Here is a 26427-nt window from a genome sequence, read left to right on the forward strand (position 1 = left end):
AGAAACAAATTTCTCCTTCTTGTGGAGGGGACTATTGCTGCCCAGCTAGAAAATGTGGTATCATGGCACTGAGTTACCTGCTTGTGCAAGCTGGTTGTTAATTTTCTAAGTACACTCAAGTTATAGGTATTGGAAAAAACTCTGACAAGAACCAAAAGGGTTGTACTTGCCTTGTCTCTAGGTGCTTCAGACTCCCATGTAAAGGTATGTCTGATTTTGCTCAGCACAGTGGATGATGTAAAATCTTGCAGTGAGGGAGGCAAAATGGGGAGGAAGCTCCTACAGTGAGTTGTACTGTGGATGTGGAATTTGTCTCCCAACAGAGGTGGAGCATTTTAGGTGCTCACATCTGAAAGGGGTCATGCATGCAGGATGTTCTTTTTCTGGAGTAGTGGTCCAAATTACGATGGTTTGGTGGAGAGTGCAGAAACCTTTTCAAGCAGTCACTCCTCAAAATTACAACCTACAGCTCCTCCTGCTTAACAGGATTGTAAAAGAGAATACAAAATCACAAACAAAATGTGGGAGACAGAGGTCTCTGTTGCCTGTGATGAGTGGTCTTATATAGGGAGGATACATTGCTTTAATTCTCAGGAGAAATTATTAAACTCATAACAAACACTCTATGTGTCACATACATTAGTGTCTGGGATGGCTGGAAGTGTTTTTGAACTTGTGTATGTGGGTAAGTTGTAACAAATCAGGTAACATAAGCATTTAGACTGTAGTATAAGCTATGGGCTAGTCATGACCTAGAGGTTCTTTCTTTCTTTCACAATACCCAGCTCTTCTTCTGCGCCACTTCACACATTTCACATATATTGGTATATTTCAAAGGTAGTACTGACTGAAGCAAAAAGATTTCTTTAATTCTCAACAGTGTTAAAAAAGAGGTTTGCTTTTTCCCCATGTGTTTATTTAAAATAGGGAAAAGGAATCCTCTTTTGCAGCTGAAAAATTTTCTACATAGGTGATTTCTGTTACAACAGGGGAGTAAATATACATAGGCACATGCAGGTATATAATGCATGCACCTCTGTGAGCAACTCATGCCTGAAACACTGTATAAACGAATTAATTTCTTAAAGGTAGAAAGCAGGTTGCTGAGAAGCCTGGACAGTTGAAAAACAACTTTGGTAGAGAAATTATGATATCTATACAATTTCTTCCCCATCTAAATTCTTGGTGCTGAGCAGTAGGAAAGAATGCACTGTTCAGCAGCATCACAAATAACAGAAGCTGTAGCCCCACAGATTGCTGCAGCAGATGCTCAGCTATCAGCCTGAATAAGCAGGCAAGAGACTGTCTCTCTTCTGACTCCTTTGGGCTGGGGTCATCACATAGTGATCTCCCATCTCGGTGCCTGTTTCTTATCCACCTAATGTTCATTAGAAAATTGTTCTTTTAGGACCTCTCAGGGTAATTGATGAGGAACACAAACGCATACTTTCCTGTCTTTAAACAAAGACATATATTGTTTCTTGATGCCTACCCTAGAAATGCAGGGGGGGATCTAGGTAAGATGTAAATGCAGCCTTCCCAAATCTGCCTTTTCAATTCTCTTCACCTCAGCTCCCAAATTCTTTTTAAAAGTTCTTGAAAAGTCTCCATATGATAGAATCATAGAATGGTTTGGATTGGAAGAGACCTTTTGAAGGTCATCCAGTTCTGACTCCCTGCAAGGGGCTGGGACATCTTCAACTTAATCAGGTTGCTCTGTTACTATGACTGGGAGAAATTTTGTCCTTATGAAGTATTAAATCAGCTTTCAAGCATTGAACTGAAAAATCCTGCATGTATCTTCCTAATAATTTGTAGTGAAATCTTGGTTACTCAGACAGAAGTGGTTTGTGAGTAGTTTTTGATTTTGCCCTATTGAGGAATAGTTATAATTTCTTTTATGCTAAATAATATTATTTTGTGTGTTTCACCAGCTGTGCATCCATGCTCCCGTGACAATGGTGGGTGTTCACACATCTGCATTGCCAAAGGGGATGGAACTCCAAGATGTTCATGCCCTGAGCACCTTGTGCTTCTGCAGAATCTCTTAACATGTGGAGGTGAGTTATGTTTAACAGCACTGCTAATCAATTTGTATCAAAAATGTGGTGGCTGATGTTGCATTCCAATCCAAAATGTGGATTTACAGTTTTTCTGTATATCTTGTGCTGCATCATGTGTTAAATTAGTCTTTGGTAGTTCTACCAGATGTTTTCTGCTTGAGGTTTTGGGCACATGTGACTTCTCATTCTGAGCAGAATATTTTTATTTGACCTTAAAAGACTTGCATCTTCTACTGAGATTTTTATAATTGTATGATGTGACAGGTTTGTGCTTTTAACAAGTGTTTATAAGATGATGTTACAGTGCATCAACCTGTGATGGCCTAGCAGCAGAAATCATGCCTATGTTTCCCAGAGTACGAGACTCCAGTCTTTGAAAATAATTTGGCCTTATAATGTGAAACACTCTACTGGCTACTTATCAAATGTAGGCTCTATTGAGATTCTTTTTAATTAAGGTAGGTCTCCTCTTTCCACATGGTAGACTTTTCCTTTAGCCTTCCTTTTTGCCATCCTAGTTTTTTTTTAAACTAGGATGCTTTTTTAAAGCATTACACTTGCAGAAGAGATTCAAAAGAAAACATTGTTTCTTTTTGGGAGGCATTATATCTTAACTTGTTTGGTTCTGTTGGTCCTTTTGACTTCTCATGTATTTATTTTGCTGTGGATTTCATTTTCTGGCTGAACTCTGAACTCCCATGGGACAGTCATTTCCATGATAAACTGTTTTCTTTCCCATGACCACAACAAGTTATGTGGCTTTAGAGTAGTGGTGGTTACATGGGGAGGGCAGGGTGGATCAATCTAATTATACTTCTTGCTGTAGTGTTGTTGCACAACATGGGCAGTGAGTGAGTCTCGCATTCCACTCCTTTGGGGCTTCAACTATAAATCTAAAAATTCAGGGGCCTCCATTTCAGTGTCTTTTTTTTTTTTTTTTTTTATTCTAATCTTTCACTAAGCCTGCAACAGTTTTTAACCCATCTTGTCTGGCCTAGTAACAGCCACTACCCAGTGTTTCAAAATAGCTTAGTTGGCTGGAGAGCATTTGTCCATGTTCTGGACCTCCTTACGAATGCTTTTGTCAAGTTTTTTAATGCAAGCTTGTTCTTGCCAAGTGAAACCACAGTGCAACATTAAATGTGCCTTTAAATGCAGAAGTAGTGATCTGTCTGTTGACTTATATAAACAGCACACTTGCATCAAAATATAATTCACCTTAATGTGTGTGTCTGGCATCTTTATCTTATCTACAGCTGTCAGGTCACTGGCTACATTTGTAATTCTCATATTCCTCCTCCAAATAATCAAAAATGAGGAACTTTAAAAAAATAATAAGTTTTTCAAAACCTAAGCACATTTTGATTTTTGTTTGCATTTTGTTTTTCAAGCTCTTGATTTTGCTTTTGTCTCATTCGTGAATTTTTTCTCCCTAATGAAGAAAGGACAGCAGCACTTTAAAAACTGCATGTAATTCTAGAATTTTTAGCACCACCCTCAGGAGAAAAAAATACTCATACAGCTAAGAAACTTTCCTTATGCTGGGCTCTTTGTGAAGTTCCTGAGCCTGAATCTTAAGAAAAGCCCACTGGGCTTCCAGAGGAGTGTTACCCTCAGTGCCAGAGCACACCTCTAGCTTGGTCATATTGTTGTTATAGGTGTAGGGTATGATGTGGTTCTCTCTTAATCCAAGTGGTGAATATCTACTCAGAGCATTACTGGGCAACAGCAGCTGTGGGGAGGAGTGGCTGCCTCTGCTAAATGATGTCATTATGTCACAGGGGTTTGATCCAGCAACTTTTCAAATTTGTGGAAATGTATGTGATTGCTGCAGGGCTGTTTTGAGATGGCCCCACTTTTTGACTGTAACTAATTGCTACTGACAACAACTGAGTGGATTTTCATTGATAACAGTAGTGGAAAATTGTGTGCTAACTTGTTCTATGTAAGAATTTGGAGCATTTTTTGCAATAGATCCTTGACCTGGATTGTGTTTGTCTCCTGACATTCTGAGGAAAGCAGCTGTGGATGCCTTATAAGAGTGTAATTGTTGCATCTCTATATGGGGTTGTAGCTGCTGTCTAATGCTGTCAGTGCCTCACTGCAACTTGAACAACAGTATGGATGTGAAAAGGAGTCATACCAGAGTCTTGGGGTCCATGAAAAGTCAAACTTGAAGGAAGTCCCAGCACAAGTTAAAGTGGTCTGTGTCTGTATTGAGAGAATATAAGATGAGGGCAGGTCTGCAGTGCTTCTTACACTGCTCTCTGAACCTTCACTGACCTGCAGCCTGGAGACTTTCAAGCAACAGATCTTAGCCTAATGTTTACTAGTCCTATAAAGATATTTTTTTTCTCCATTCATATTTTTCAATTCATAACTGACTCAGAAATTTTTTTGAAAAAACCCTGGAAAAATAATGAAACAGATACTGTAGAAGTTACATGTTGTATGTTTTAGATGTATTCATTGCCAATTAACTCGATGTGTCAGGTTTTTTAATGAAGAATTGGTCCAGCCTAATATAATTGCAGGGATTAGAATTGTTTAGAATCTGGTTTGCAATCAGAAATTGAGTATTCTTTTGTATTTATGTATATGACAGTGTCTTCCAAAAGGCAACTGTTAGAGACAAAGCAAGTATTTGTAGAGTAAGTATTTGTAGCTCCTGTCCTTAGTTCAGTGCTTGACTGCTAAAGCAAACTTCTTCTATTAGCATGCATCCAATTTTTGTTATGAGGTAAAATTGGTAAAATTTCATTCCTTATGCAGAATCATGTTTTCCTCTAAGCTGGAATCTTAATGTAGGCACAGAAGAACTCTAGGGAAAGAATAAGTTCTTTTCTTGATAAACTCTATCATGCTTTTACTCTGGTGAAAGGGATAAGGTTGAGTATACAAATCTGATCTGTTTTCTCTTTCTCCAGAACCTCCAACTTGCTCCCCAGACCAGTTTACCTGTGCAACTGGAGAGATTGACTGTATCCCGATGGCATGGAGGTGTGATGGGTTTCCTGAGTGTGATGACCAGAGTGATGAAGACAGCTGCCCCATATGCTCTGCATCCCAGTTCCAGTGTGAGAAGGGACAGTGCATTGATGCACACTTGCGGTGTAATGGAGAAATCGACTGTCAAGATAAATCTGATGAAGCAGATTGTGATAGTAAGATCAGTTTTCCTGAACTCGTGGTTCCAACACAAGCTACCCTTTTGGGATTCTAGCTGTTCTTGAAATGTATAGATACAAGTCCTTTTTGTTAAGTCAGAAGTTCCTGAATACAGATAAGAAATATAGCAGGTACTTAGCAAGGATATATTCTACATAATAGGTCTATTATGTAAACATAATATAGGTATGGAGTACATAACTACACATTACTATATTTTGCTAACATGTTAGGTGATCAACCACACTTTATTAGGTAATGTAAGAGATTCTTGCTGATTTGATCTTAGTTTTGCCCCAGCAGGACTGATTTGACAAAGGATTGGGAGTTACTGGGGCCAGAATTTTATTTTAGCTCCACTGAGTAAGAGGTGTAACAGCAAGCGGGGAGAACCAGAGATGCACAGGCTTGCAGTTTACCTGCAGCACTGTTCTGGCACCTACATGATCATAATATGGAACTCACTTGTTTCAGTTTTCTCAAGAGGCTCAAATGCTCCTGTGCTGTCAGTACCTGATTTTCCCTTTCTTTCCATGCAGCAATTTGTCTGCCCAACCAGTTCCGCTGTGCGAGCGGGCAGTGCATCCTCCTGAAGCAGCAGTGCGACTCCTTTCCCGACTGCATCGATGGCTCTGACGAGCTCATGTGTGGTGAGATGGCTTTTCTTGACATGCAGCTGCTGTGTTTGGGCAGGTTCTGCACCCCTGGGCAGAGCCCTGGGCTTTGCAGAGCAATATTCTTTCAGGGAAGAACAGTGCAGAAGGGCCTTCAGAACTATCCTTAGGGAAACCTGATTTGACTGTGCTCAGTACCTTGGAACTTGCAGAGCTGCTGCTAAACCCAGAGTGGCTTTTAAAAATGTGCAGCCCTATCCACTGCAATAACAGGGCCAAGCTGGAGGCTAATTATGTGGAGGAGCTAACATGCAATGAGCAAGTGTCCTCAAGAGACCACAAACTGGTCTCTTACAGTGCAGGTGTGAAAAAAAATATATGGAGAGATGTTGATTTTTCTGGAAAAAATAGAACTGAATTCTCATGGCAGTAGGTATATGGAAGTTACAGACATGCTGATGGCAGCTGTTGTGTTAGTCCTTAGAGAGTCTGTTACTTTGCAGTCCAAAGTGAACAGTACAATTGACTTACTTTTGCTCTTCTTGCAATTTCTGTTGTTTTGTTGTTGGGGTGACTAGAGCATGAAATATTCAGGCAATGGGGCAGATGGAAGGAGCGTTTAGAATCACACAAGTGGTTTAGTAAAATAGTTGAAACAAAGCATTTTAGAATAAAAGCAAATAGATGTGCTGCTCTGTCTGTAGCTCATTCTGAACAAACAGCTTGCACTGGGTTTGTGTAGAGTAATGCTGCACTTACATTGCCTATAGGACCAGCCTTAGTGGATTGTGAAGTTTTTAATATCTTAGATTTGTCATGTTTTGAAGCACCAGTTGTCAGAAGCTGTGCCACTGCTGGGATGAGAGGAGGGTTCACCAGTTTTGGTCCAAGGTAGCCTTGTTTCTTCCTTCCATCTTCATGGTGGATACTGCAAGGAAAAGTTTATTCATGAGTAAGAATGGTGAAAGGAGCCCTAGTTGTGAATAGAAAAAAAGGCTAAAAGAATGGAGACAGAAATTGTTGGAAATTTCAGACTGAACATGCTTCTCCCACATCTTCTGTTTATGTCTTTAGCTTTCATCCAGTTCCTCCAGCTTCCTGGATAATATAAGGCCACTTCTTCTTCTTCTTTTTTTTTTTTTTTTGTCCTTCAGTTTCTTTATGTGCTTGGCAAACTTTCTTGCTGCCAAGTTAATGCAGCTGTTTCCTGTTTGCACTTTGGGTCCAGTCCTGCAATTAGGTCTTAACTGGTTTAAATGTGTCTTTATGTAGACATAGGATTGTCTCCTCTGGACCTCTTTGTGGAACAGAGCATTCTGTGGTTTCCCACTTGACTGAGGGAAAGAACTCAAGTAGGGAATAAAAATGATTGCTACCTTTTAGATAAGGATCTTGCATTCAAAAGAAGCTAGGTTTAACCAAAATGAGAATTATGTGTTTTAAAATAGCTAATTTGGGAACATGTTTTAATTTTGGCTTTGCTTTTTTTTTTTGGTATCATGGCTGAACTAATCTGACTATTTGAAAATTAGGATCTTAGCTGACATTAAAGTTGTCATGCACTAGTAAGCGTGAAAAAAGATAAAGAGTTTAAGACAGAAATAAGTTCTGGATGCTGAGCTGTTAAGAGTGTATTCCTAGATCTTTGTATTTCCTTATCTTCCTTCTCCAGTTTTCAGTTGTTTTTCATTCCCTTCCACTGAGATGGAAACCAGAACCACTGGAGAAAAATTTTATGAAGTGAAGGCCTGAATCTTATATGAACCCTTTCACTTAAAACTTCAACAAGGGGGAAGGGGTCTATAGTAGAACAGAGCATGTAAAGTTTGGACAAGTTTATTTTGATTTCTTGACTTTTTGAATATATCTATTAGTGTCTGTTAAAGAATAAAATTATAAATGTGTGAGTCACATGGAAAAAATTGCTTTTCCTGAAGACCATTGCATATGTGAAAAACAGGGAGGTGTCAGGTTTATCTGGCAAGAATTTTGAATGTGTTACCCATAATCAGGGAGAGATGTGAGGTGTAGATCATCTCAAATACTGCAGCACCTTTTATTATTTAGCATTCAGCTACATAAGGGGAAAAAATAATGAATAGAAAGTATTTGAGATACTTTGGATTGTGTTTTCCTTCCAATTTATAAGGTAGGGTTTCTTTGAAAGCAAGTAATATTTTAGGAAGGAAAAGTATTCTGTTTTAAGAGCTGTATTGGCTAGGAAGACATCCACTGCTTAGTATATATGGTACCTTCCCTACAGGTAAATTTTCTTGATTTTTCATGTTATTGCTAGCCCAAATGGCTTTTGAGAGGGCAATGCTCTCTGATTAAGGACTTAATATTTATGAGTATCCTCCATCTTTGACCCATTGACTTTGGAGGGCAGGGAAGAAAAGGGAACTTTCTCTACCTTTGTTCTATCGTGATAAGTAATCCTGTTACAAGATAAATTGCTCAACAAAAAGAAGAGTACTTTGCTCCTACTGCTTTATGGAGGGGAAGAGGAAGCATGAAGTCTTGTGTACTGAATCAGAGTATCTGGAGTCATGGATGCCTGAGTGTGATGCAGATGCTTTTAAAGGCTGCGTGCTGCCTGATTTGCTGCATGAGCTCCAGGACAGCAGCACGTACCCTGCTCCATGTTTAATGACCACGTTTCATTTCCTTCTCGTCTCTTTCCAGAAAAATCGAAGCCAGCCTCGGACGAGTCGCAGCCACACAGCAGTGCCATTGGCCCTGTCATTGGGATAATCCTGTCCCTGTTTGTCATGGGGGGAATGTACTTTGTGTGCCAGCGGGTGGTGTGCCAGCGCTACGCCGGGCCCAACAGCCCCTTCCCGCACGAGTATGTCAGCGGGACCCCCCACGTCCCTCTCAATTTCATCGCTCCAGGAAGTTCTCAACATGGCACTTTCACTGGTAAGGGTGCTTGCATCCAATCAGCACCATTCCATTGTCTGGGTTTTGAGTTTTACATGTGATAAAGGCTGCTGGGTGTGGAGTTTTCAAAGAGCAGAAATTAGATGTTGGTCTGCTCGGTGGTTTTGGGATGAATCTGTCATTTGAATCAAATATGTAAAATCTATTAGCTTTTCTTGCACTTTAATGGCTATGGTCAGCTATTCCTGCTTAAATTATGTTACCATGGTTATCAAGAGGGTTTTGTGGTAGGAGATAAAATTAGAGGATGAAATAATTTCAGGTGAAATCTTTGCAGGGATGTTTTAAATTGGACTTCACACTAAAGCTTTTCTAATTAAAGCAAGTAGTGGTTTTCATCTGTACTTCTGTAGGTGCTAAACCAAGCTGTCATTCTGATTCTCATCCATATTTGTTAGCTTTTTCTAATCCATATTATTGTGACAAATTACAACAGCTGAAAATCTTATTATTTATGCTAATTCTAAAGAAAAGACAGGTTTCTAATACCATGGCATTTCCAAGAAGGATATATAATCATGAATGATGATTACAAATACTTACTCTGCTTGTAATAAATATTTCCTGCATTTGAAAAAAAATTTCTGAAAACTTCCCAGACTTAACTCTTACATTAGCACTGAATAGTCTGACAGGAAGAAGCTGAAAATTGTCTGAGTTAAGAGTATATTGAAGTAAAACAGATTGGAGAATGACGTCTTCCATTTTCCTCTAACTCAGGTTTCCTTCCTTTTGTCTCTGCTGATTTTCAAATTTCGCTGTGATTATTTTTAACAAAAATATTTGAGTTTTGCAGTTTTTCATTTACTTGCAATTGAATTTTTTGCAATGGAAATGGAAACTTTGGAGGTCTCAAGCTTGTTTTTTTTGGGGGCCTTGTATAATGGGGTTTGTTTTGCAACTACCTAAGTTTGTTTAATTGGAAAATTTCTTCTTTAATTTGGGTGAGCAGTTTGGATGAGCTGTTCTGAAGATTCCTTTCTCAGCAGTGTGATAGTAGGTTGTGAGTTCAGTGCTGCAGTGAGGCAGTAGATGTGAGGGTGAAATGTTTTCTTTACAAAAAGTGTCTGTTCCTTGTAATCCTGAAGTTTTTACATAAAGCACTCTTCCCAAGGTGTGACAACCATTATCATTGCATGGGTTTGCAAAGCTAGGGATTTGGTTTCTGTTTGGCATTGACAGATAACACTGTGGTTTATCTAACCTTGTCTTCCTCTCTGTTTCAATGCAGGCATCTCTTGTGGAAAGTCCATGATTAGCTCCATGAGTCTCATGGGAGGAAGCAGTGGTGCCCCATTGTACGACAGAAACCATGTTACTGGAGCATCTTCAAGCAGCTCATCCAGCACTAAAGCCACTTTCTATCCACAGGTATGTCTGGGAAATACACCAGTGAGTTGGGTATCTTCTGCTTCTGAAGAAAGGAAAGGTGAAATTTTGTGCTTACTAAGTAGATGTTAATAACTGTTAACAACTCTTGGGTGTTACTGTTTATGATATGCAGGCCCATTTTGACACTCACTGAACTTCACAAAAGGGCTTTTTTGTAGTCCATCAGGATTATATAGTGCTCTGTGATATCCAAAATGTTTTGTTATCAGAGTGGTACTCAGCTGATTTGTCCCTGGATACTTCTGTTTTTCCCTTGGAGATGCCACCTCCTTTGTTAACTCTGGTGGCCATGGCCCAATGACATTTTGCACTGCCTAATACTGCAGGCACGCATGGAATAATAAGGCAAGCAAAAATGAAAGAGGACTGGAATACAAACATGTATGAAATAAACTTGACTTGCTGTTTAGATCAAGTGTTGATTGTTGATTCAGAAAACCAAGTGCATGCACTGGGGGAAAACACTGGTACAGCAAGGTGAGGCAGAGGTTACTTTTCATTTTTTCAGGTATAATTTAGCTCCATTTCTGACTTTTGAGTGTTAGAAGTGACAGAATTTTTGTCCTCATATCACAGTTTCACAAATTCCGACATGTATATTCTGAATGGAAAGAGTCCTCTCTGAATATGTAAGAGAGACATACAAAGGTTCCTGTTTGCCAGCATATTTCGTCATGAGTTTTTTTCCATTGTGCTTCTGAGAAATACATCCATTGGATTTTAGGTACACACAAGAAGCTGCCAGAGTTGATCTGCCAGCTGTGGAGGGGATTTTTGTGTAGTATTAAATCAAGAGCCCACACACTGTGTGGGTATACCTGCATTTATGTGTAGACGTAAGCTGTTATGCTCTGTGTGGGCATTTTATTGATGGCATTTTGGCCAGTTCCAAAGGTACTTTCTCTCCCTTTAAGAAGGGCAAAATGAAAAAGAGAGGCTTGTGAGCTTATATGTTGGTAAGGTAAAATTGGGTACATACTTCTTGCATTGTGAAGCCATCAAGAAGCAGAGAGAAGTCAGGAACTCAGCAGCCCTCTTAATTTAGCTTGTCTCATGCATCGCCAGTGTCTCTGTAATGTGCTGAACAATTTCATGCTAGACCTGATTGATGTGTCAGTACCATGCTAAAAAGGATGAACTGAAAAAACACTTACTTAAGTAAAGCTTGAAAGAGAAAAGAAGCCCAAGAGCTGATCTGCCTGTGTGATTCTATGGGATCTGTGTTGGCCAAAAGATCAACTCTCCCGTTTGACTTCTGGCCGAAGTTAATCTGACTGTTGCTGGGAATCTTTTTCCACACTTTGCTGTGTCAGCCAGGGCCTGCAGGGATGATACCACCATTTCCTTCATGAAAGGCATGCTGGGTTCTTAGAAGGAAGCTATTGCAAGGGCTTTGTTACATTGAGGTACTGCTTAATCCAAGTGTTTTGGTGAGTTCTGCATGGTAGCTAATTACCCAGCTTTATGATATAATAATCAAAAGGACAGATCTGAGCATCTTAATTTTCTTGGCTTTTTTGGTTTGTTTAACACATCTTAGTGGTACTGAGAGGTGCTCCAGTGAATAGAGACTGGGAAAGAATCAGTGTCAATGAAGTTATGCCAGTTTACATACCTGAGAACCTGGCTACAGGCGTCCTGGCTGACACTGTTCGCTGTATTTAGTCTCAACATGAAGTGCTACTGATGCAGCTCAGGGTGTCAATAGGAGTGAATCCACAAGTAGCATGCAGTGTTCCTCCAAGGAGGAAGATTTCTGAAAGATGGCCTTAGGGTAGTTACTCATCACACCCCAGCTGGCAAAGCTTGTCTCCCTTCACATGAATCTGGGGGCAGGGCTTGTCAGTGTAAGTGACAGTGAGCTCAGCTCAAAGCTCAGAAATCACTTTGCTGGATGCTGCACAGTGAAGACTCAAACAATGATCTCCACTCAGTGATTTTAGAGTGTTTTTGTGGGAGAGGAGCAGAAGCAGAGGAAGGATGGTCAATGGGGCAGGCCATGAGTTGGCCAAATGCCCAGGACAGGCAGTGTACAAGATGTGCACATCAGTAGCAAGGCTCAATCAACAGCAATGATGTAATTTTCCACACTGGAAAAGATAAAGTGCTCTTCTTAGGTTTAGGCCAATGCCCTAATGGCTGTGTCAGAGGTTCAACTTCCTGATGGTGGAAGAATCCTAAATAATTTTGAAGCCTGCTAAACTTTTTCTTGTGTGAAGGCTACCAGTAACCTATGAGAGTGTGAGCACTCATAGCTGAGCCATATGTGTGTGTATGCTGTCTATATGCACACATAGACAGACTATAAATATTTTTTAGGTCATAGGCTTTTTGCATTGTGAACTCTGCCAAAATGATATGTTTACAGAACAAGAGTGTAAATGAAGTGTTCAGGGAGGGATGGAGTTTTATTAGTTATAGTAGAGGAACTTGGCTTCCTGACCCTACTATTGACTGGGGACATTTTAGGGTCTGGGAGTGGAACATATTTTATTTCCAATAGCATCTGCTGAGGATGCTATCGGTCCTTATGTCCAAGGAAGTGAACTCAGATTCAGCCAAACTGGGTCTCATTTGTAGCTTTATTCCAGCCTTCCAGCATAATAACAGATGTGGCAAGGAAGAAAATACCCTGTACTGAGAACTTTGAAGGCCTGCACAGTACCTAAGTCCAAAGTCTTGTAATGAACATCTGTGATCTTTAAAAATGCATTAACCCATCCAAGCAGCTAGGAGAGCAAACTAGAATAAGGATGAATGACAGGGTGAAGGCATCAATACTATTTTCAATCTAAATAAAACTGTATAATTAACCCAAAATTTCACACTTCTTTTTCCTGTTGTTTCTAGATTTTGAACCCTCCACCTTCCCCAGCTACCGATCGCTCCTTATACAATGCAGAGATGTTTTATTCCTCAAACATTCCTTCAAACACAAGATCTTACAGGTACAGTTCAGATAAAAAGGTTTGCTAAATGTTCTGTTTATCTGCTTTTAGTTCTGAATCTTTTTCAGACTTCATTTAAAAATCTTTTCCTCTCTTAATAAATGACCATTCAAATTATTTACATTATATTGCTATGTAACAGTCCCTGAGCATCCCTGTTGGTGTTTTCTGCTCATTCTCTTATCTTAAAACTCATTCATGAGTAAATTTATTTGTTAGTGACTGGGTTAAGTGGTCATAGTGGTCTCTTCTGGTAGGTTAGGGGCTGGAAGAATGTGCTGCTGGCTGGGGGTAGTTGTGTCATTCAAAATTGAAGAACAACTGAAAAACAAGAAGTTCAGGTACTTCTTGTTGGATTTCTCTAAGAGTCTGAATTATGGCTCACATAGTATTAATGAGCAGGCATCTTGACTGAACACACAGAGCTGTTCAATCTCTTTATTTCTTCCTTCTTTTCTCCCCAGATTGCTACTAATGCGTGTGCTTTTTTCTTCTTTGGTTTCCTGCAGACCGTACCTGATACGAGGGATAGCTCCACCCACAACCCCGTGCAGCACAGATGTCTGTGACAGTGACTATACCACAAGTCGATGGAAGGCCAACAAATACTACATAGATTTAAATTCAGACTCAGATCCTTACCCCCCTCCTCCCACACCTCGCAGTCAGTACATGTCGGCAGAAGAAAGTTGCCCTCCATCTCCTGCCACGGAACGAAGCTATTTTCACCTCTACCCCCCTCCACCCTCTCCTTGTACAGACTCTTCATGACCTCAACAGAAGGAACTTTTCCTGTAAATATTTTAAAATATGAACAGATTTAAAATATATATTTTATGATTTAAAAATAAATCTGGGTGGGAATTAAACAAAACTAAATGTGAATAAAAATGGGTGGGAGGGGTGGGGCTGTGAAAAATTGTACAGAGGAAGAATATTTATAAAATTGATTTTTTTAACTTAATTTCCATTCTTTTGTGCCATATTTGCCTTTTTGAAGTCATGTAAATGACTCAGTCTCCAAAGGATTTGGGGAGGGAATGTTGAAACTTTCTGCATTTTTAAGCCACCTTTTTACATGCAAAAAGTGTATGTAGTTCTTTTGTTAATGTGAGACAAGAAAACTAAGTGGCTTGTGCGAGGGAGGTCATTTAAAGAAAGATGCAGGCTTATTCCTAGAGAAAAAAACCCATTTAAATACAATTGTTCGTATCATCCCTGCCCCACCACTGGAAGAAAACGTGGAGAATCACAACCCTTAGATGCTCCTGTTTGCAAGGGAGCTTAATGCTTCCCAGAAGAACTTGAGTGCCAAGACCTGAATTTCAAACCTCCCTCTCCATCTGCTTAGCATTGAACTGAAAGAACACTTCTCTTGGCCAAACCTTCCAGGTTAACTAAACCCACAAGCATCACGTCCTACCTCATGGCAGTGGCCCTCTGCACATGGCCAATTCTGTAACTGATTCAGGCTAAATAACAACAGTCCAAAAAAACTTGGTTTAGGCCCAACAAGTTCCCTGCCAGACTGGGTGAATGGTAGCAGAAGCAGTTGTACTGACCTGTGGGTGACAGCAAGGGTCAAGTTTGAAGTGGTATTTAAGCTAAGAGAAAGGCCCAACAAACTGCAGATTTGCTCAGACTCGCCATTTTAATAGGGATGCAACCAAGCTCCTTCATCCTTCCCTATGAAGCTTTGGTGACTGTCTGGGAAGAAGTTGTAATGGTCAGCTGCTTCTTAAAACACAGTGCAAGTTTTCTTTTTCTCAAAAGTCCTGTAATCACTGTGCCAGGTTTCTGAGGTATTCACCCGTGTTGACTTGATCAGAGAATTGCTTCATCTCTTAATATTCATTTTCCAAAGTGGAACAAAATGGTCACTTGTATTCAAATGAGGAAAGTTGTTTGGGTTTCAACTGGTGTTTGTAGAAAAATGGTATCTGCATAGCTCAAATCAAAAATCAGTTTAGCCATCTCATAAAAATTTGCCACATTATTCAGATTTAGAAATAGGTAGAAAAAAGAACAGAAGAAGGAGAAAAGACAAATATTTCTTTTCTATTCATGTTGATATAAAAATGATTAACTTGTACAAACTGCTCAGGACATCAAGATCAACAAAGTGCTTGTTTCCATTCCTACAAAAAAATTAGAGAATGGGGGAGCTAGAATTAGCCTCTTTCAAATTCAGAAGACAAATTTTTGTTTTAATTGCTCTTTCTCTGTAGCAAAAGGGATTGGGTATTTTATGGCACTTTATAAATTCAGCACTGGTGATGATAATGTGAGTGCCTGCTTGGGACATCTGAGGGAAGTCCTGAATATGCAAACTTGCACCTGTTTCTGCAGCTGCTCAGTAACAGATGTGTTGGGCCTTCAACAGCTTCAATATTGATGGCAACAATGGACAGTTTTTTCTTGTTTGAACTAAAATTGTACTTGGCTTTGGGTCTTTTTAGCAAGTTATTTGAGAGTACATCAGAGGAACCCTACAGCTCCAGGAGAGAGGTCTTTGTTGTGGTGGTGGAAGGGCTGGGACCACAGTGTTCTGATCCACTTCATACTTTCAGATTTATTAGTCCAGATCTGTTCTTCCTGTCTGCATAGTTTAAGAATAGGATTTGTGCTGTCACTGGTGTGTTACTAAAACTCCTAAAGTAGCTTTTACTACCTTTGTGTCTAAATTTTTGCTTGAGAGATTAAGCACAAAGAGAATGATTTTTCATAGAGAAGAGTACAGAAATGGAGTTGAAGAATGAGTTCTTTCCTCATCCCCTATCAGCATTAGCAATTCTGTACTATGCTGTGATGGGCAAGGTCATAGTTTGTTACTCTTGGTCTGACTTAGCCAATCTCTGAACTGATGGTTTGGTGAAAGCAAGCAATTCTCATGTGATCATGTTTCAACTAACTAAATTAGGAATATACATCCCCAGGATATTTTATGTGCCACATGAGTTGTATAAAAGAGTATTTGTTCTGCATTACAGCAGTTGGTAGTCCAATTTCATATCATACATAATTTTCTGCTTGATAACTATTCACTATTTATAATGAATTCATTAGTTGTTTCATGTCATAGTTCTAGCTTAGAGATATACCACATTAATTTTCCTCTATTCCTGTGATTACAGAGGAATGGATGCAGAATTACTCAATTTTTTTTCATTAAACCACTGATCTTTTTTAAGAGCCATAACTATAAGAATCCCAACCACTTCATCTGAAGATTTGTATCCTATTAGAAACATTGGAATTGAGTCCAAGAAAATTAGCATTTTTACTGAGAGCTGAACTATCTAAAAGTCAGATTCTTTTCGAGCTTAGGTCTTAAAAAGGAAGGAAGCATTTGCTGGATTGGGTGAATTAAGTGTACATTTTTATTTTAGTTGAACATTCATAGCCACTTGCTGTTGATATTTGCTGAGGAGTTGCCTTCTCTGAGGCACTTGAATTTTGGTGATGAAAATCAATACACTGCTGCATATTACTGACACTAAAAGCCTTTTCAAAAAAAAAAATTTGTATACAAATTTAGCATCTTAGCATTTAAATACTAAATACTATTTTTGATTCCTGTGGACTATATACTTTAAAAGGAATACTGCACTCCAGGTGTTAGAAAAGACCAGGAAGAAAATCTGAGCAATAGGATCTACTTTTTTCCAGAATATCCCCACTGTGTTCTTAGTAGTTTCCATCCTGTGAACTTTCAGGCTAAAACATAGAAAATAGGGGCTATTTTCTTCTAGATAAGGATGGGAGGAGGATGCAGGGAATTAGAGAGTGCATATGAGAAATTCTGGCAGTTCAGGGTTGAATAGGAAATATGGAGGGGAAAGTTGCCTTTTGATGAGGCTTAAGCATGGTTTTAATAACTCATAAGTTTTCTGTGAGAAAGCTGACTGAAGTATTTTAAGAGTTCTACCCTAGGAACCTGCAGAGGGGTGCATGTGGTTCAGCTACCTGTGTGAGCTTGTGAGTACTTGAATCAGTGTTTTCAACCACTACTTTCCAAGCCCATTGTGACTGCATATTAGCACTTGAAACAACTCAGGATGTAATAAGGAATGGTGTCTGGAGAGCAGGCAGTAATGGGCAGATGATATGGCTGATTCTGTGTTAGATGTAAAGGACAGATGGCCCAGCAGAGAGCACCTTACCTGTCCTGCAGTGCTGCCATGACAGCAGCCACTTGGGTCTTCCCTCCTGTAGAATTTGTCCCATCTGCAGGGCAGGTGTAGCAGCAGTGTGAGGCTGTAAGGTAAACTGACAAGTAATAATCTTTGACAGTCAAGGATTCCTTCATTTCAAGGAACAGTTTTTGAAATTATAGCTTGACTTGAGCTATACTGGTCTATAGCCACTGCACCTTTAAATTTTAATAACTAGAGATAGTGAATTTGTTCTGGATGAGTCTGAGGAAACTTCATGAGTACTATCCCAGCTGCCTTACTTAGATTTCTTACTCAGATTTCTTCTGTCTGGACAGATCACTAGAGTGCACTTAGGCTAAGATTAGGCTAAATCCATATGTATGATAAATAATAATTTCTTCAGGATAGTATTGTAGTACAAAATGCTCTGTGTCTAAAAATGAGATTATGCCATTAGCATATTCTAAAGCATATATTCTAAAGCATATTCTAAAGAGGAAGGCAGAAATGAGTGGGAAACAAAATTCTTTTGGAAAAAGTGAATTGATTTTCAGTAATAAGCCTTCATTTCTGTGGTTTGCAAAGGTACAGGCACTTTCCTAAAAGTTCTGATTCTTTTCAAAGTAACAACAAAATTCCCTGTTCCCTCAATACCTGTTTTACAGACCTAGGATGGGCTTTCTGGAAATCTCCAGGCTTGTTTACCCTAGATCTGTTTTCCACCTGGTATCTAGAACGTCATGTGCAAGGTCCAGGGCTCATGATGTTCTCTCTGTTTTTATGACAACTGGTGCCTTTGGATTCTGGGGCTTTTGCCATTCTGATGCTGTGTGCACAGCAGTGGAAAAGGATTTGGAAGCAGGAGCACTCAAGTAAGAGCTGGTAACTGTGGGCTGATGTCACTCCTTGGTGGCCTGCAGGGTCAGATCACTTTGCTGGGGAGGGCTCTTGTGCTGCCCTTCCTCAGAGCCTCTCCAGCATGTTGTGCTACTTCACAAGTGTGCTCAGTTAAACATCACAAAAGTTGTGTCCCGTTGGCCTCAGGCATTTTTGGAAGCAGATCTCTTCTGTAATTTTGTTGGGGTTTATGTTGAGTCAGTCTAACTGAGCTTACAATTGTACTAGAAATTATATCCATTAATGTTGGGAAATGAAAACAGAAGGCAAGCATGTTCCAAATAATTAGTACCATGCCTGGCACAGAGCCCTGAACTTGAAGCAGCATATTTGCTGTTACAGTGCTGAAGGAGATTTTATAAAGGTCCATGCTTGGATAGAGCCTTAGACAAGCCACAGTCAAAGGTAACTGTTTCCAGCTCAGTCATTTGGTGGTTGTTGTGTGTTGGGACTCAATTATGAATTATAAATAGAATCCTCCTTGTCAGTTTGCCTTGTCTGTAAGAGATTCATGGAAGGCTGAATCCTACACTCAGAGAGGGGTCTGCTGTTTCTGCTGCTGTTCCCTTAGGTACTGCAACACTTTCTGTTCATCACTGTATATAAAAATCCATTTCTGCAGAAGCTGTAAGTTTAGCTAAGCAGCTTAAGGCATTTACTACACATTAAAAGAAATATTTCATCAGCATAGATATTTTCAATTCTGTTAGGTCTTCTGCCTCTCCTTCCTGAGAACCTTACTCTAGATTTTCTAAAGGGTGATTTTCTTTCATTTGTTTATTTTGAGGTTGGCCAGCTATGCTGTGGGCTTTTTCACATAAAATCATACTGCCTGTAAGGAAATAAAACAAAGGAAAAATTTATTTTAAGTCAATGTTAAGCCTGCTGATAGGAATTATGGAAACCAGTCTGATATGTCTTCTGCATTCCACAACAAAATCCTTCAAAATGCCGTGTCCTGACATGCTGACAGTGCTCCCAACCACCTGTGACAAGCTGCAACATCCTGGCTGTTCCCAGCATGAACCACAGTCCTTGTGCAGCCCACCTCTGGAGCCAGGGCTAGGTCCTCACCAGCCAACACAGAACCCTGGTGGAGAGAAGATCCCAATGACAGTTCCTAAACGAGTCGGTTTATATCGACAAAATGCATGCAGAGAATGTGCTTAGAAGGACTTGTCAGAGGAGAAAAGCAAGTTTGACAGCTCCGGTGACAGACTAATTCAGCGCCATTGACACCTCTGAAAAGCGAGTGCTGCCACTGATGCACCTTTCTGTAAATAAGAATGGGGCCGCTCTGGTGACAGCATTCCTGGGCTGGCTGCTTGACAAAGGGAGTCACATTCCCGTTTGATTTGTACAGAGATCCTGCAGCCTGTAAATAGTTGTACATGGAATTCATCGGCCTGTGGAGGTAAAAACAAGTGTTGAAAGCAGGAGGACAGCTGTAGAAATTTGGGGGTATCATAAACACAACTCTAACCCAGACTGCTTTCCTACTCACCTACTTGTATGGCAATTGCTGCTATTGTAAATGTACAGGAATATACAAAGAGTACCAAGAATTTTTATATAACCCACACATAATCTTTTTATATTTATATTAAATTGTGTATTCTGCAAACAGCCTAATAATTACAGCTTTATATGTGTATCATTTTGTAGCATTTCTTACCTCAAAAGACAACCAAACCCAATACTTCAGTGCCTTGTGTATTTTAAACAGATTAACATATAAACTGGGGGGAAAAATGTAGATTGTACTCTGCTGGTTTTAACAAACCTTTGTATTACTGTTAGGGTTCTCTTCAGTTAAAATACATACAGTCACAAGTGGGACTAACTGAAAGCTTACCATTTTGGAAGTTTTTTTCGAGCATGCATGTTTTGAATTTGTAATACATTGGAGTTTCTCTCAAATGCATTCTTTCAAGTTAAAGTTAACTTTGATTTATATATTAATATCTATTTCAACAGACATCCCAATACCTGTCAAAAATACATAGCATTTTTTTTTTAAATGCCAGTAACTGATATTTACATGTTTGGGGATTAAATTAATGCTGTTTTCAGCATGTCACAATTTTCGTTGGTGCCATAAAATCTTTCTTGTGTTATGAAAAGTCTTTATCAATTATTTTTCCAAGCATGGCCTTCTAACACACAAATGACTTGGTAATACTGTTGTGAAAAAATCTTTGAGGCTGTCATCACTTCAGACCATTGTACATTAACAATTTTCTGGTCATGAAATTGCAATGTTTCTTTATGTTAACAAAACCAAAGGCTTGTTTGAAGTAACTGGTATTTTGTATAAATATTTGTACAGATAACAGACTCCGCTTTTGTACTATCGATTATGTGGATTTTGTTTTATAATAAATGCTTTAAAAAGAAATGCTTAGCAGCCATTTTATGAGCAAAGCTGTTTCAGCACCTACAGTAGAGACAACCAGTCAGTATCACAACTGTTTTAGAGACTATTTAAGATAAGGACAGTGCTGTCTCCTTGATTTTAATTTTAAAATGTGCAACAACAGTGAGAGCTGGAAAGCAAATCACCTTTAGAATTAGAGTTGTTAGCTACAGAACTTACCACAAGTTTGTCAGCAACATGATGTTACAAAAATTGTTACACTATGTAGGAACAATCTCAATTGTTCTGACTAGGCCAGATCTGATCTGTGTTTCTTTTTTAATTTTAATATATCTGTTAAATGGATGCTATAGGATGTCAAAGTAAAATTTTAAATAGTGACTTCTTTTTTTTTTTTTATGGGGAACATACTTGAAAACTATGTCTTGATTTGTACAGTCAATATTGGTGGTCTCAGATTTTGAGATTTAAACTAGAAGTCAAAATGATTTTTAGTGGAGATACCCCTTCCTCTGCATGCTCAGATGGGACTCAGACTGAAGTGTGCCTGAGCAGTCATCAGCAGTCATGGTGAAGTCCAATTCTGTTCCTTCTGATTTTTCCAGGCTAGAGAAAAAAATAGAGCATACACTTTCAGAGACCTGCTTGTTTCCTACAAATTTCTTCCAGGTTTTGCATTATACTGAACCAGAAAATGTCGAAAGATTTTTCCTCTTAGTCACATTATCATTGCTAATAATGCTTAATAGAAATGGAGCCTGGAGCAGCCATATGATGACAGCCTACACCTAGTGATTTATACCATCACTGATTGGGATGGATTTGTAGCTTGAAGGAAAATGACAATTCTGAACTTCTGGTGCTCTGCTCAGCCTGGAACAGGCCTTCCATCATCCTTTTGTGTCAGAAAAGTTGGACCAAATTACCCAGAAGTACAGAAAGATTTTTAGGGTTTCATATGGCATGAAGAACAACAGCCCCACTCTTCTTTCTGGAACTCCTGGCTGGAGCTAGGCTTTCTCTCCTGTAAGATGCACAAGGTCCTCTTGGAGTGGACTCTGTCTGACACTGGCTGGTTGCAGGGAGGTGTCTGATACACACAATAATACAGATTTCTGCACAGCATACAGACTCCTCCCATGCCTTAATCCCAGATGTTTCTTGAAACCAGAGGACACAGTATTTTCTTTTTGCTCCAGAAAAGCTTGCTCACCTGTCTGGATGGTGAGCTTATATTCCCACCTTACACTCCCACACCTTACAGATTTCTTAATGTTGTAATTGAGAAATAAAGCCCTGATACATCATTTGTATCAGAGCAGAATCTGAATACATTCAGAATGTATCTGAACAGAATCTGAATACATTCCCAGGGCTGTACCTATGGTCACAGGGAAGAGTGCCTAATTCCAAATCCACCTAAACTTTTACGAAATTACCCCAGCTGTTACTGTCTGTGGTGGGGCAGAGCAAAGTGTTTGGCTGATTTTGTGCAGCATCATTGAGGACTGAACTGAATAACTGTGTCTGGATGTGCCAGGAAGTGGCTAAAGTGGTTGAAATACATTCTGCCACAGCATGGGTGGCTCACAGCTGCACTCAAGAACAGCCTGGTCCTGACCTATTCAGCTCCATGGGTCTCCTTCCATGCTTTATGCCAGCCTCAAAGCTTCCATACACATGGTGGTTGCTCCAAAAGACAAACATCATAAGTAACTAATTCCCTTCCTTTCTCCTCCTTTCTCCAAGCTTTTATTGCTGAGCTGCAATTGTGTCAAATGGAATATATCCCTTTGGTCAGTGTGGGGGATGTCCCCTCCCAAGATCCTGGCCACCACCCAGCCTAGTGGTGAGGAGTTACTGCTGGAGACAGCACTGGTGCTGTGGGAGCACTGCTCAGGAGCAGCCAAAACACCAGAGTGTTACCAGCAATTGAAAGCACAGCACCATGAGAGCTGGCCTGGGAGCATGAGCTCCATGCCAGGCAGACCCAACACAGTGAGCCAGCTGTGCCCACACGCTGCCAAAAACCCACATAGACTTATGGGGAGGAGTTCATGTGATATGTCCTAAAAAGCTTTAGATGCTTTTCACCCACCTGTGCTCTAAGGGGCTTAATGCAGGGTGCCCTTTGAGTGAAAGGCTGGGGAATGGTGGGGCAGCCTTTGAGGCCGTGGGTGGTGCTGCAGAGAGCAGGGAAGGCAGTGCATGCTGCGTGGTTTCTGCAGGAGCAGCACTGCAGCAGCACTGCTGCCCACATCCCTGCTGACAGCACACAACCTTCCTCTGAGGAGGGCAGGTGGTGGCTGGAATCTGCTCAGAAGGCACAGATAGAAAGAGGGTTGGTGTGCACAGGAGCCAATGCTGTCATGGTTTAAGGCATCAAAAAAAGGCACTTGTCTATAATTAAGACTGGAGACAAAGGTAGCATCTGAGAAATGGAGGCTTGATGAGCCAGGCTAATTGCTGGACTCTGAGTATATTGAAGAAATGAAGGGAGGATTGTAACTGCAAGAGGTATTGCCAGATCAGCTGGTTAAGATCACAGCTTCAGTGAAGATTAGGACAAGGAATTTACTTGAGTCTGCCCAGTTTATGTTTTGATGGATTCTTCACAGAACACAACAGCTGGAAGAGGCATAGCAAGGGCAGGATAAGGTCTTGAATTTCCTCGTGCAATTAGAGACTAGTCTCTTGTCTGTAATTAACATGAATAGTAAATAGGCTTGAAGCTGGAGTGGCTTTTGGAATAGAAAAATGTCAACAGTTTACATATATTCTAGACAGTCTGCAAAGACAGGATCTGGGCTTGCCCTAATTGGGGTTAATGCCTTCTGTTACAGTTTCCCAAAGGCAAAGCTACTTTGGCAATAAATCTGATTTAAGGGCTAGCAACAATTTTGACAATCTATTACTTGGGGAGCAATGTTTGTTACTGAACTTTGCATGGCCTAGAGGGGTATAAGAAAGATTCGTGAGAACAGGGACAATGCTTTCCATTGTATTTTAATTTGGATTACCAGGCTATTGTTACAGGTTTAATTAGGACTTAATTCTTAGGCAATTTCTCTCATAGCTATCTGAATCCTTCTAGGTTGTAAGGATACAGATTTAGTGCTTATGCTCATTTTACTGTTGTCATTGTACACAGGCAGTCACTAAAAATGAGAACAGAATTTGGGCATCAGGCTTCTAAGGTTTGTCAATTCCAATGCTATGCATTCAATAGCCTGCAGCATTTGGAAGGGTCGATATCCTTAGCTTCTTTTTCCTGTTGTAGGTGGTTGTACCAAAAGCCAGGTGCTGGGAACAACAGAGTGGCAAGTGTTCAGTAGCTGGATTCCCTGGATCCAGACTAGACAGAAATGCTCAGGTCGGGGGGAGCTCATGAGCTGAGTGCTGTCCTGATTTAGGAATGGTACTCTCCAAGTCAGTGCCCCCACCAAGACAGCAACAATAGTGTAACAAAAGTGTAAAAAAGCGAACAAAGAGGGGGTGATTTACATGCACAATGCTCGCCTATGATGGTGGAAGGCTTCCCTCTGCCTGCCACACTTTTCCCTAACTGGAAAAGAAACCCTTTCTTCTCAGAAGTAAGGGAAAAACAGAAAAAAGGGAAAAAGGTTCCCTTCCCATTCAGTTCCCATTCCTTCTTGTTAGTGCCTGATATGCTACAGGAGCCAATAAACTGGAGCCCAGGTGTTTTACATTTCTCAGCGTGAATATTAAGCTTAGCCCTTACAGGAAGGTTAATAAGTAGGTAGGCATGTATGTGAGTATTTAATGGATTTTAGTCCTCATTCTTACCTCTTTCCTCTGCAGTTTTGGCTGCTCTGTCCACGAAACACTGAAGTCTAAAGTTAGAGGCAAGGTAAGCAAGTGGTGAGAGCACCTGTTTGTTACACCGGGTTCCTGGGGAACGATGTTACCTGGGGGATGAATGCTGTGTGTGAACAAACTCAGGAAGAATTAAACAGGGTTCAGGGAAGTTCCAAGTTTAAGAATCTAAAACATAGAAAGCTGACTGCTGTATATGTACAGGATGAAGCAGCACACTTCAATTGAAAGCTGAATGAGAACACACTTGTCTTTACTTGTAAACTTCTTTGGAGGATCAGAGCTGAAAAATCAGGAATTGGTGATGAATGAGATTGAGGAATATGTGCATCCTGTCCTAAATTGGGCCCTGTGAGAGGCACTTTGTTTTGTCTCATTTTATAAGTTGGTATCTTGTTTCCATCTAGAACTGAGGGTAGGTTTTTGAACTGAGCACTTGAAGAGTCTAGTTTATTTCCAGATCCTGCTGGATTTCTAGAGATGCAGCCAACAAGGAATCATCTGGAATCCCATCTTCAGTCTTGTTTGAGAAGAACTTCTCAAAGGTTAGGCTTTGTAAAGACAGTAGCAGGTGTAGGGACAAAATCTTCTCAGTCTTACAACAGAGGATTGGATTTTATTGCCATGAGTGCATTTAAGGTTGAATTTTGCTAAGAGTTGGTTTGTTTTTTTTTTTCTGGCTAGAGAAAAGTAATTGACAGTCATTTTTAAAGGAATTTTCACTTCCTTCATATGTTCTGTGTCATTTGAGGTTGTTTAAAGCACTTTAAATTACAGTATATGTTGAAGGTGGATTAGTGTTTTCAAATTTATTTATTTATTTTAATTGGAGTGGGATGTTCCACCCTCACATTTTTATATCAACCACTTCTGGTTTTTGGAACCTGTCAAATTATATGCAGCCTCCCCAGTGCCCAATACAGGGGGACAATCACTGCCCTAATCCTCCTGGCCACATCTGACATTTATGGGGAGACATCCATGTTAAAATATACATTAATACTTCAGATCTTAGTACTGAGCAAAGCCACAAGGTGGCACAGTCATCTGCTCTGAACAGTTGCTCACCAAACTTAATTTCCCAAAGTTAACGCGGCTCCAGAGCTTCCCTTTTGGGGGAGAAAAAAAAGAAAATAACGTCCTTATAGCACTTGTTTGCAGAAACAGCTGCATTTTTCAAGGGCATAGCAAAGATTTAGCAAAACCAGGAAAAAGCAGAGCAGTAAAGGGAATCATCAGCATATCTGTAATTTTTTCATCTTGTCTGCCATGGGGTAAGTGCAGACACTTGGAGCTACTTCTGTTTGCTGACTGAGTGTTGCTTGACAGTAGGTGGAAATAATTTCTCTCATGTAGATTGTTTTGTCTTTGTCCTGGTTTAGGGCAAGTTTGGGAGAGAACAAGAAATAACTTGTCTCTAATAAAAAATACATACCTGTGCACAGACATCCTGGTCCTTTGGGCTGGAAGAGCCAGTCTTTTGCTGTTTACTTCTGAAAGGAAAGACACCCAGCAATGATGCATCTCTGCTTGGTGTTAAAAAGTTCTGACAACTGATCCTTTTGGTGTTGTTGAAAATAGTTATTTGTCTATACACATATATACACACATTTTCTTCCCTGTCCCTCACTTCTGTACTGTCCCTCTTTGGAGGTTATGTATATAAAATTGCTATGTGTGTTATATCTCTATCTAGATAGATATTTACAATTTCTACATATGCTTAGATATGAGTGCTTGGGAACCCTGAGGAATTAACTATCCTTGACTCTGTTGAATTGAAATCAAGCCCTGTATATATGCCAAGCCAGATACTCATGTAGAAAATGTACATTTATTCCCCTGTTCATCACTTCTGTACTGTCCCTTCTTTGAACTTTGCTCCATGCCACAGCCTTAAATGGCTGTGCTGAGCCTCCTGTCCTTGGTGAAGCCTTTGTTCATGGGGCAGATCAAACCTCAGGGACACAAGAATGATTCCCTAGGGTCCCAAGGCTGCTGCAGGGGCTGGCAGAGCTGGAAAGAGCCAGA

General features: G+C 40.1%; 1 protein-coding gene across 1 annotated transcript in view; it reads left to right on the forward strand.

Annotated features, from left to right (window-relative positions):
• LRP5 (LDL receptor related protein 5) overlaps positions 1-13958 on the forward strand; it is a 124143-nt gene extending 110185 nt beyond the window's left edge. The window contains exons 17-23 of the mRNA XM_054634771.2: positions 1935-2060; positions 4991-5227; positions 5771-5881; positions 8531-8767; positions 10020-10159; positions 13031-13128; positions 13638-13958. Of these exons, the coding sequence (XP_054490746.1) occupies positions 1935-2060; positions 4991-5227; positions 5771-5881; positions 8531-8767; positions 10020-10159; positions 13031-13128; positions 13638-13899 (1211 nt within the window). The 3' untranslated portion in view covers positions 13900-13958. The remainder of the gene's footprint in view (positions 1-1934; positions 2061-4990; positions 5228-5770; positions 5882-8530; positions 8768-10019; positions 10160-13030; positions 13129-13637) is intronic.
• The last annotated feature ends 12469 nt before the right edge of the window (positions 13959-26427 follow it).

This window comes from Agelaius phoeniceus, chromosome 6 (genome assembly GCF_051311805.1).
Source record: "Agelaius phoeniceus isolate bAgePho1 chromosome 6, bAgePho1.hap1, whole genome shotgun sequence".
NCBI lineage: Eukaryota > Metazoa > Chordata > Aves > Passeriformes > Icteridae > Agelaius > Agelaius phoeniceus.